General features: G+C 42.4%; 3 protein-coding genes across 7 annotated transcripts in view; 1 reads left to right on the top strand and 2 right to left on the bottom strand.

Moving 5' to 3' along the window:
- Positions 1–339: 339 nt before the first annotated feature.
- On the bottom strand, positions 340–2874 carry pigc (phosphatidylinositol glycan anchor biosynthesis, class C). Of its 2 annotated transcripts, none has more exons than XM_041039437.1 (3): positions 2807–2874; positions 1862–2093; positions 340–1752 (listed from the first exon to the last, which is right to left on the bottom strand). In XM_041039437.1, exons 2-3 carry the CDS (start codon positions 2087–2089, stop codon positions 1096–1098), a joined length of 885 nt encoding a protein of 294 aa, XP_040895371.1. In that variant the 5' UTR covers positions 2090–2093; positions 2807–2874; the 3' UTR covers positions 340–1095. The 2 variants fall into 2 exon arrangements, with proteins under 2 accessions (XP_040895371.1, XP_040895369.1); XM_041039435.1 differs by lacking the exon at positions 2807–2874 and adding an exon at positions 2485–2792.
- Positions 2875–3920: 1046 nt separating this feature from the next.
- On the bottom strand, positions 3921–8415 carry tmed5 (transmembrane p24 trafficking protein 5). The gene is made up of 4 exons (XM_041040907.1): positions 8069–8415; positions 7282–7379; positions 6971–7151; positions 3921–6262 (listed from the first exon to the last, which is right to left on the bottom strand). Exons 1-4 carry the CDS (start codon positions 8255–8257, stop codon positions 6044–6046), a joined length of 687 nt encoding a protein of 228 aa, XP_040896841.1. The 5' UTR covers positions 8258–8415; the 3' UTR covers positions 3921–6043.
- Positions 8416–9436: 1021 nt separating this feature from the next.
- The window catches only part of suco (SUN domain containing ossification factor), a 37012-nt gene continuing 35331 nt past the window's right edge, over positions 9437–11117 (top strand). For 2 of the 4 annotated variants that reach the window (XM_041039806.1, XM_041039805.1), the window contains exon 1: positions 9437–9711. In XM_041039806.1, the coding sequence (XP_040895740.1) occupies positions 9659–9711 (53 nt within the window). In that variant the 5' untranslated portion in view covers positions 9437–9658. The remainder of the gene's footprint in view (positions 9712–11117) is intronic. The other 2 variants (XM_041039808.1, XM_041039807.1) reach the window with 1 other exon arrangement.

The following is an 11117-nucleotide window of genomic DNA, read 5'->3' as shown; positions in this document are numbered from 1 at the left end:
AAAGCTAGGTGCTCAGGTTTAATGGACAGATTCAAACTGCTGCTGGGCTGCTCGTGGCGGCTTCAAAGTTTGCTGCACGGGGCGGCATGAAAACCTCCACAGGTGTTTTTCATCAGCTGACAAAAGCCACGCCGCCAGCTGCGACGTCACCGGTTTGGGGGTGTGGCCTAGAGGGCAGCGTGCTTGACAGTCCCGTGAGAGCAGCCCTGCAGCAGTTTTCCGCGGTGTGTCTTTAACGTGAGCTGGCTGTGGCGGACTTCTTTGGGGTTAACCTGTGTGATACTACACATCACTAGAAAGAAGCAGTCAGGCTCAAAAAGGCAGAATTCAAACAAAAGCTCTCGTTATTGTCTTTTAATTGTCGACAGGTAAACATGCCCTCCATACAAAATACAACATGAAAACTCTGATGTCTTCAAAATTCACAGTTCCTCGTTCACCTACTGTATTTTTTTCGAGCAAAATTTTAAATCATTGAACTGAGCATCGTGTGCATCTAGTGGTAAAATCTGAATATATAATTTCATTATGGTTGTATTATGCTTTAATTGTAATCCTGGTAAAAGTGGGCTTCTTATGGTTAAAAACCCTTGAAATCTTAAAATTCTAATATTTAATTTAAACATAGTTTGCAATGGAATTAGAGCCCTTGTTCATTATCAAGCCAGTGTTAAATACTACACATCCATCCATCCATTCACACAGGACACCAAGAACATAATGTAAACAACCATAAACTCCCCACAGATTATTAAAACATCAATGATATCAAATTGGTGCATAGCATCAGAGTGTCCATTAATGCAAGTCAGCGTTGCACATCAGCTGATACCTTCAATACAAAATTCTGAGGTCAACATTTACTAAGACGGTAGCAGCTTGAACATTAAAACATCTTCACATTCTCTACAAGAGAATTAGTCGTCATGGCTGTTCAAACAGATGTGGATCAATGATAAAAGAGTTAACATTTTAGTTAGTTTAGTTGTACAGCACCCGTCGTAATACTTAGGCCGACAATATAGTAATTCCTATAAAATTCTCAGTTTGCTTTAACCTTAAATGTCTGTTTGGTCAGGAGGAGCACTCTGTCTGTTAGTCAAGTAAGCGGCTGAGGTCCTCATGAATCTCAGCCTCATCCCAGGGTCCGTGGATGTTGTCCTTGTGTCTCTGCAACCTGAGTAGTAGTAAAGGACAGAGCAGCGTAACACTTCCTAGGGCCAGGGCCAACAGCACAGCTCCACCAAGCGACTGGGAGCCCAGGCCTCCTATTCCTCCAATACACATTCCCACACACACCCCAGTAAATTGGTTGGGGGCGTTCTCCCTTAGCTTCTGCAACAGACATGGCCACAGGGCAAACACCAGCAGGGCACAGCTGAGCATGGCAAAGGTGTGCAGAGCCCCGGGCAACCTCGAGGCTAAACACACAGAGGCAAACAGAGCTGCATTTAGGGAGAGGCTTCCCGGGGGTGAGGGCTGGGTGTAAGGGAACGAAACCAGGTGGGCCAGCAACATCACAGCAGACATGGCATACACCGTGTCCGTACTCACGGACTCAGTTAGAGTCTTTAGAACAGGCGAGAAGCCAAAGGTGAAGGAGAGAAAAAGAGTGGCACTCTGTAAGTCAGCCAGATGGGTGCGGGGCTCACAGCCTGATTCGACCTGAGATGTCAAGGCTTGGTGCAATCCATAACCCAGCAGGGCACAGACCAGGCTGGTCGACAACAGCGTCTCAGGGGACAGCAGACCCTTAAGAGGAAAGCAGAGAAGCAGATTAATTACAAATTTCATGTACATCATTCCATCCAGTAAAGGCACGGTGTGCTCTGTGAGAACCATCGATTTCCTTAAGCTTTACCTGCTCCATGTAGAGCCAGAGGGTGATGAAAATGGCCACACAGGAAAGCTGCTGTCCCACAAAGCCCGCTTCTTTCACCACAGCCCAGTAGCGGTACTGCCGGAGGCCCTCGTTCCTCCGTAATTCCTCCAGGAATCGCTGGTCCACATAGTTATCAGGGAAGGGCTGGCGCTCCCACAGCACCTTCCGCCAGGGCACAGCTGGACCTGGGGCACCGTCTGGCCCCATCAGCCTGATCACAAACATACCTAATTAACCTCATTACCTAATATCTAATCAATTAACTAATAGCTGCAGGTTTAATTACATAACAGTTCCTAAAGTAGGGCTCAAAATTTATTTCGTTTTTTTTCATTATTTCGGTTTTGAGCTTACATGTTGCAGATCCCTACACTTATTTGTGTTTACTTACATTCCCACACAGTAGACCTGGGGCAAATATTAATGTTATTATAAAAAAAATATTACAGCATTGAAAAGCTATAGACATTAAACACACCGGGAGGAACGGAAGCCTGGTAATGTTAGTAAAAAAAAACAAACAAAAAAAAAACAAAGTATGTTTGATGAAGAGTTTGCTGTTAACATTACTGAGACCAATCAGACGTGAGAGAGCGTTTCACCTGAGTTAGCCTCCGTTAGCTTCACTAACGAGTCATCTGCCATATAATGGAAGTCCTGCGTTAATGATTGGGTCGACAGCTCTAACTTGAATCACACCTGGCGTGCAGTGTCTGCAGTCAGGTCTCAGGTGAGCGCGTCTACTCCGAACAGGCTTTGCAGCATTTTGACGGTCGCTCAGCTGGAGTGAAACTCCGGGTACTTCCGGCTTTAACGCCACAATAAAACCAGACCCGCCATATGTACACGTGTGTATATGAACACGAACGTGCTGACAGTCGACTGAATTGGCTCCACGAACATCTCAAAGGTTTTTCCACCTACCTGCGATGGGATTGCGTTCGGCGCCGCTTTTACAATCTCATCATGTCGGTATCCCGGAAGTGAAGCTCTACACCAGAGCGCCCACAGCGCCCCCTGTTGTTGTATTCTTATAAAAAGCACTTTGCCAGCGTCTCAAACCCATACTGATCACTTCATCTTTTTACAGGTGTCTGTGTTGAACATACGTGGCCCCTACTCTGCTGACATTATAAGACCAGACAACATGCCTACCACAAGGTAAGCTGACATTTCATTCATACTTCTACATATTCTCATGGTGCTTACAGTTTGTGTGATCACGTTTTTAAAAATATGTTTATCATGCCAACTGATATTGATCAGCAGCCTTGTCTAAACTCTGTCTTATAGTATTACGCCAGTGCGCAGACCACAGTCTTCTGTCTCCTGTGTGACAGCTCACTCAGCCAGTAAACCTGTCAGCTCCAACACCCAACCGCAAACACCAACCACCGCGGTAATTTCTACTAACAGAAAAACACAAAGAAATGTTGTATGGGATTGAATTTGAGATCTTGCATTTGCACTTTAGGAAAGATAACCTTTACACAGTCTCAAAATGACAAGGATGCTGGATTAGTCTCTTTACAATAGCTGCCTATCTAATGATTAGTTGTCTCTTACATATGGTCAATCTTTGACTGGCAGATACAATCATGTCTTAACAAAGACAGTGTTTCCAGAGGGACTGAATCGTCTACACAGCATCTGATAGGCCAGTAAGTATAATGAATGAAAGCGTAATAGTGTGAGTATGGTGTCAGAGCGACGATGAGGATGATCAAAACAACTAAACCCAACATCATTTCCTTTCCTTCCAGCTCTTCTGGGCTGCATCCGCGGTGCTTTACAGGGGCCTCTGGCTCTGCATTAAAGGAGTGCCTAATCATCAAACGTCTGCACCCTCAGACCCAGGAGGCGACACCAGATGGCCCAGCAGCTGTATGATTTAGCCACCGCTGTTTCATCTTAGCTGCTGCATGCTTGAAGAAGCCCAGCATTCCTGCAGGTATCTGGTTGATGCTCTCTCTCTCCATATACTTTAAAATACACATACAGGTTTTTTGTTCAGGAGGAACACAGTCGAACACAGAGGTCAGAAAAACATAAGATTGTTTAATTTATACACATTTAGAACTACAGAACATCAGTTGAATAAATACCATACACCGTCACATTCACTCTTCCCCACTGCTCCATCAGGGTGATAAGAAATATTTTTCAAAGACAGTGTGGCTGTTGCATCAGAAACTTGAACAGTCTCCTACTCAGTAACATAGAAATACATTTAAAAATGTTGTAGACTTTTATTTTTGTAGAACTCTGAAGAAAACCAGTTTCAGTTGTAACTTTATATTACTAATCCATCACTTATACAATTTACAGAATCTCAATATACAGCACTTACATTAAACGCTTCATATCACAGTGAGAGTAGCTGGACAGAGGAATAGAGGATGGTAATAAGCAGTAAAACTGAGGCAGAGGATGACCATTTCTCACAACCACATATCCTATGTGTTATTGCAGTCACTCACAATACTCAGTGTGATATACACACACACATACTGTATAGCAAAACTATATTGTTTTAAAAATACTAGATTGCTCAGAGTTTAGTTTTACAGCACTTTCATAAGGTTGTTAAAATAGGAAGGCATGAACTCACTGTACGATCTGTGTCCAACAGCACATGGAAAATTCAGATGGTGGCAACACGGAGCTTCCAGACAGGGCAGTGAGCAACCAGGTTTCAACTGTGGAGCTCAGTAAATACCAATAAAAGAAACAACCTCAGCAACTATAGTCGCCAGTCACCACAGCATCTTAACAGAATACAAACAACCAATGAGATAAAAACCTCCTGAAAAGCCCTCCTTCACCCACAAATCAGGACAAGTTATGGACCCGTTTCTGGTGGGCCCCCGATAATCCAATAAACACTTCACGGCCCAAAATGCTAAAGTGTATTCTAAGAATATGATAACAAAAAAAGAAATATGTTGTTCTGTGGCATCAGTCGCAGTGCAATGATCAGAAGTTAGTTTGTAATCTTGGATAATAAAATGTGAATTTCAGATTAAACACATAGACACTAAGATTTAAAAAGAATACTGATGTAGCCAAGGCAGTGAATGGCTTGTGCATATTAAACTGAGCAGTGCACCCATGTAGTAGTGGTAATGACCTTGCAGGTGTCAGTAAGATAGAAATAGACTTCTGTCACCAGAGAAACAGGCAGGCTCAACATCTTCACGCAGGAGGTGGCTTGTAAACAGACACCCGCCAGCAGCCGTGAGGCTTCACAGCGGAGGGTAGTGGAGCTGGCAGCCATTTAGGTTACAAGTCCACGGGCCATGGCAGACGTCCCAGTGAGGGTAGAGATTTGAAGATGTTCCATTTCTGTTTCTCCCACTTCCTACTCCGTGGTCCAATGGATGCCAAAGAGCAGCCATAACAAAGTGGCCCTACCTCACTTGACCTGACTTTCCAGAATTGGCATGACAGAGAAAGTGTGACTGATTTTCTGTTAACAACATAAAGGTTCATGTCAATGGGAGAAAAATTCAAAGGCCTCACAGACTGGCAAAAGGCTGGCAGCTAAATGCGAAACACTAAGGCATCTTTGTGACATACAAAGGTACATTTTTGAGAGTAGCTAAAATATGGGAAGACATACTGACAGACTAGTTCCATGTCCCACTCCTGTTTGGCAGAAATGAATCAAATTCTTCACCATACCCTTTCTTCATTTAGTTCAACTTAAATAAAAACATCCAAAGAAAAAGGGACATTTTTGCTATTTGCAGCTGAAATAGTCACATCATTAGCCTGCCAGTCATGTCACTTTCTTTGAAGACTCACAGCAGCGATGAAGGACTATAAAACAATTTACAAGTTTTAAAGACAAAGAGACTCTTCTGTAATAAAGAGACTGAGGTTACAAAGTAGAGGGGCTGACAGTTCTAAGTTCCTGATCCAAACCAGGGACTCCTGCTGTCCCTCAAACTCCAGTGGACTGAAGGTCAGAGCAACAACTGTGGCAAATTTGTTACTGAGAATGTCAATATGTCTGTGTTTTTGTGCATGCATCTGTATGTGTGTAGACAACATCTTGTTTTAAGAGTCCCAAGCCAAGAGATCAGCTGAAAAACATCCCAAAGGTATCTGCGGGCAAGTGCGTTAGTTTCTCTCTCTGTTCCTCCATGTAGGGCAGTGTTACGTACGAATTTTCCTTTTATCCTCAAACAGTGAGCGGACTAGGTAAACCTGAACAGCCGATACCAACATCATAACAATGAGATTTACCACCGACCAAAAGTTCACCCTGTCAAAATTACTCTCCTGGATGTTTCTGTCACGAGCCTCAAACGCCCGCAACACCGTCTGGATCTGTACACTTTTGCCCAGGCGAGCCTTCACGCTGTTGATGGTGTCCTGAAACAGAGGAGACACTCAGGTCAGATTAAGTGGAACTTAAAAAAAAGAGACAGCTGCAGTAAGAACTTTCAGCTAGTTTATCCCTCTTATGTGCCCGAAGCTGAGCAAAAGCATTCATTTCATCGCACCGCGATCAAAATAAGAAGAGAGTCAGGTCTCTCTAGGGCAAGTTTTGAGGTTGCAAACAAAGCAGCTCAATCAGGTATGCTCCTTGTACCATGAGAAAGCAACTTCCTCCACAGCTGGAAGATACATTTCCTGTCTTTTAAGTGACGCCTATGTGACTTCTGACTCCAATTCTAGCTGTTTCTAGTGAAGGGGCGGTGCACGACACTGTGGTGAAACAATTGGCTGCCCTGAGCCAATAGGTGAGAGTTCATGGCATTTTCTATTTTTGTGACACTCTCCTTGTGACTTTGCCTGTATGCAGCAGATTGCAAGCTACTTTGCTGGCAGCCTGTTTGCTGGGTCATTCTGCATGCCCCGTGTCATGCTGTGAGCTTAGGCGGCACAGCGACAAATCTCTCAACAGCAGACAAAAGAGAGACAAAGTCTCCCCAGTGTGAAGAACCAAACCAGTCTTCAATCTTTTTGCCAGCATCAGGCTCAGAAGTCAGCACACAAACCAACCTATTAAGAACTAACTCTGGAACATGTTTCATGTCAGATATCATCTTTTCTGTCTCAGAGTTGCTGCACCCTCACCATAATGTCTTCCAGCTTCATATCCAGCGTGTCTATTCCATGAACATACTCCTTCCAGTCATCTGGGTCTTCATCTGTGTCCATGTTGTCCAGGATCAACTCAAAGAAGATGATCTTCTCAGAGACGGCACTGAACGTATTGTCAAAGCAGAACATGTAGTCTCCATCCTCAGTTTCAACACTGCAGGAAAACACAGGCAGTAAGAACCTACACGTGGATTTGTGTCATTAATGTCTGGCAGATGATCTATGTATATCTGGCATATGTGTGGAAATGACAGTCAAACTAAACCTGAATCTATGTTACTTACGTGTGCACCCCATCTGACTTGCGGTAGTCACTGAACAGCACTTGGCCAGAGGGAGAGGAGATGAAGAAATCTACATCGAGACCTGCACCATCTAATACCTGTGGATGATGGAGGGCACGCCCACAAAATGAGAGGTAAATGGGACAGCGAAACAGTCAGAAAACTGAAAGACATTTACACAATACTGCAAGTTTCTGTGTGATGATATTTTCTCCTGAATGTGTAGCAGCTTTTAATCACTGTAATAACTTATTTTAAACATTAAATGTGAGGAATGCAAGTTTTTTTTCCTCCCTCAAGGTTTCCCTCTCTCTCCAATGGCAGTGATAAGTCTGAATGCCTTGTCCTCCATGGTAGACACTACATCAGATATATAAAATTCTTGGGATGACACTGCCTAACTTATAGACACACCATTAAGTGTGACTCGGTGATTCATTCAGTGTTTTAAGATAACCAGAATAACAGGTTTCCAACAATATGAATATAGAGGTGTGAGCCTGCTGGTTCTGTTGCACAATAGGTGATTTTATTTAACGTAGCAAGGTGGTTTGTATGAATGTTCTATGTGTATGAGAACCATAACATGCAGAAAACGTGAACAGTAACCGAAATAAAAGGGATTATCAATAGGTTTGACATGTGTAATGTTATGTCACTGCTGACTGTCGGTTGGGGGTTATCACTGACTTAAGCAGACTGTTGATAGATAAAGACAGTTTTCGGTTTGCTCAGCCTCCGTTACAGTTTCATACAAGATTAACCCAGTTATGTGAGTCTTTATAACCTGATATTCAATCTCCAGTGAGGCATCTTTCTTCATGGTCTGGTAGAAACACTCCTTTCGACCGGCGGGTAGAGTGAATGTGAAGTCGCTGTCCAGAGCCTGAGAGAAGGCAGCCACCACCGCAAACCTCTCCGAGACTAGAGCGACAAACACGGACAGCACACACAAAAATGCCCGGACGACCTCCATAGTCAAGCCTGCGTGCCTAAAAGTCCAAAAGAGCCCAAACGGTGTTACAGCAGCCCGCCACTGTGTTAGTAAGAGGGCAGCGGAGCGGCTAGCTGTGCTTGGCCAAACTTCACTTCTCTTGAAATATTCTCACTCTGTACTAAAGGCTGTCGAAAGTTCAGGACCCCGCCGGTTTAAATCAACAACACATTTTATTTATTACCCCAAACAATATCGGGTTAATATCTATTCTATTTCGTAAGTTTAATTTAGGTTATTTTTAACATCGTGTTCATCATTCTTTTTACATTAGCTAGATTTTTTTTAGTCAGGCACATTAGCAGGGCCCTTCCCGAACTGCATTTTGGGATATGTAGATCTTTTGGTCCGTATGAAGTAAATAGAAGGAACTAACTCAGAAATAAACTAATTTTAATAACGAAACTGTAACTCACCAATACAAGTACCCAACCAAAGTTAAAGAGGGAATACATGAATGTTTAAAGATGTGTTTCACGGGGACAAAATTGATCTATTCCATATGTTGGTATAGAATAGAAAAACAGTTACTACACTAACTATACATTCCCATAAAATACTATGGGAATGCAGTGACACTTAAATTTTAATAACTGCTGGAATTCCTACAAAACAAATCTGCCTCAATAAATGAAACAAGGAAAAATAATAGGCACTGTGATCCAAATATAAAATGATACATTTTAGCTGTATTGCATTTGGGCTTTGATAACGAATGATTATTTTTAAAATATCCTTTAAGGATTTTTTTTATGTACTTTTTTTATATTCTATTTGAAGGTGTTTTTCGATGTTGAAGGAAAAAAGTACACAGTGTTCACACAATTTCCAGCACTCGCCCCGCGTCTCATGTGACTTAAACTTCCACGATTACTATTAACAAGCTAAACGTACCTAACGTAACATAAGTAATTTATACTGAAAAGTGTGACATCAGACTGTTGTGCAACAACTTTAAACTTTGCATGGTTTTTTGATCTGCTTATCATGAAATAGGTGACGCGTACCGCTCCACATCCACCAACTCATCCATAGTCCACGGGGCGGGGTTTCTCTCGAAAACCCGTGTTGCTACGTCTTTTATGATTGGTCGACAAATCATCAGCTGTGATTTGATTGGTCGGACGTGGAGCATGGGGTTGAACTTACCGAGAACCAGCTACCCGTCAACAGCAGTAGCTACTGAAACTGACAAAGAGGCGGACAACTGAACCGCATAATGAAAATTAACGGACCTTAAGTGTAGGTCTTAGCCGGAGTATACCGTCTTTTATTAATTTGTTATTAAAACAGGCCCCAAGCTTGCCGTCGGTGTACTGTGTAGCCGTCAGAGATTAGATAAAAACCCCAAAGAGCGAGGATGTTGGTCCCCGCGGGAAGATAATGAAGAGGCTGCGCGTTTTGTTGGTGTGCCTCGTTGTAGCTCTCCTGTGCTGGTAAGCTCAGTCCCACACCTCCACATCCATTTACATTACCTACGAATGACAGTCGTAACGTTGCTTGTCGTGATAACCACGCTGTCCGTCACGTCGCTTTGCCTGAAGAAGTCTTCTGTCGCATTATATCCGTCAGTCATCAGTGAACCATCCTTGCTAGAGAGCTAACATTATCAACTCGTTACAGCGAGTGTGGTGTGATGTTTTGTTGACCTCTGGCTCAGAAGAAGAGTCTGGAGGTGGTTTTTATCTGTAATCGACATGGCTGGTTGATAAACTTCGTTGTTGAAATGTTTTTATGGGATTAGTGGATGAGCAGTGTTCAGCTGTTGAATAGCAACATAGCTAGCTAACCTAACCTAGTGAAGTTGGGCTGTGATGGCAAGCGTTTCTTAACCGGTGTCTGGTAATGTTAATATCGATCAAGAAATGCTTAAAGTGACCGTGGCAAGCTGGTTAATCTGCCTTGGCAGGAGATATAAACACATGATGATAAAAATATTTATCATCATGTGAAATTAAAAAAAGCCTAAATTTCTCTGCATTTGAGTACAAAATCTGAGAAATGTGATTATTGTTAACCTAATTATTATATTGTAATTATTATAGCAAGTAATATGTTGCTCAAAATTAAAAGGATGTGACCTTATGACATTTGACCAATAAGTTTACAAGCCAGAGGATACTTCAGATCCTCTGCAAAAACACAGTGTAAAATAATTAAACACCATTAAACCTGTACACCGGTGACAGATCTGCCATTTCATCCTACAGTGTAAATGTTAAATACATATTTAACACAATGATTGTAGTTCTTCAGGAAAACACGTGTGCAAAGGGGTGACATCTGGTAGATTAACACAACATGAATTTGTTTAATCTCAGAAGCACGGAGCAGGTAACAATGCACAGGGTTTTTGAAATGGGATTAACAGGCTAGCTAACAGACTGGTGACTCAGGAGCAGCTAACTATCCAGTGTGTGGCCTGCAGACCATACATGTCTTTCTCCAGTAGTTGTGACAACCAGTCACTGTCACTTTTAATACGTCATACATAAATAATATAATCTAATTTATCACAGCAGGTTAAAAATATCTTAGCGTCTTACAATTAGGGTTTGTAAAGCTCCAGCATATTATACTCTGACTTCAGATCTGTAATCGCTGATTTCATTCTAATGTTTCCAGGTAATGATAACCTAATACCTGTGCTACCAGTTGAGAGCCAACAATGATTCTGTAGCTGATCATATCCATTTAGACTTTAGATGCCTGGTCATTATAGCTCCCTCTGCTTCCTCATAGCATTGGAAACCGATTTTTGAGCTCATGTTTTATTTATTTTCATACCGAGGATTAGCGTTAGGTAATCTCCTCATCAATAAGTAAAACTTTCTTCAGTGCA

Source organism: Toxotes jaculatrix, chromosome 6, assembly GCF_017976425.1.
Source record: "Toxotes jaculatrix isolate fToxJac2 chromosome 6, fToxJac2.pri, whole genome shotgun sequence".
NCBI lineage: Eukaryota > Metazoa > Chordata > Actinopteri > Toxotidae > Toxotes > Toxotes jaculatrix.
Note: the sequence above shows the minus strand (reverse complement) of the source record. Positions and strands in the feature narration are given on the sequence as shown.

What these genes read in the sequence shown, in the direction of transcription:
- pigc (XM_041039437.1), bottom strand. Translation starts at nt 2,089, where the DNA reads ATGGGGCCAGACGGTGCCCCAGGTCCAGCTGTGCCCTGGCGGAAGGTG. An exon ending in TCTGGCTCTACATGGAGCAG is followed by an intron (nt 1,753 to 1,861) that starts GTAAAGCTTAAG and finishes TTTCCTCTTAAG; the next exon opens with GGTCTGCTGTCCCCTGAGAC.
- tmed5 (XM_041040907.1), bottom strand. Translation starts at nt 8,257, where the DNA reads ATGGAGGTCGTCCGGGCATTTTTGTGTGTGCTGTCCGTGTTTGTCGCT. An exon ending in AAGTCAGATGGGGTGCACAC is followed by an intron (nt 7,152 to 7,281) that starts GTAAGTAACATA and finishes GTTTTCCTGCAG; the next exon opens with TGTTGAAACTGAGGATGGAG. An exon ending in TGAAGCTGGAAGACATTATG is followed by an intron (nt 6,263 to 6,970) that starts GTGAGGGTGCAG and finishes CCTCTGTTTCAG; the next exon opens with GACACCATCAACAGCGTGAA.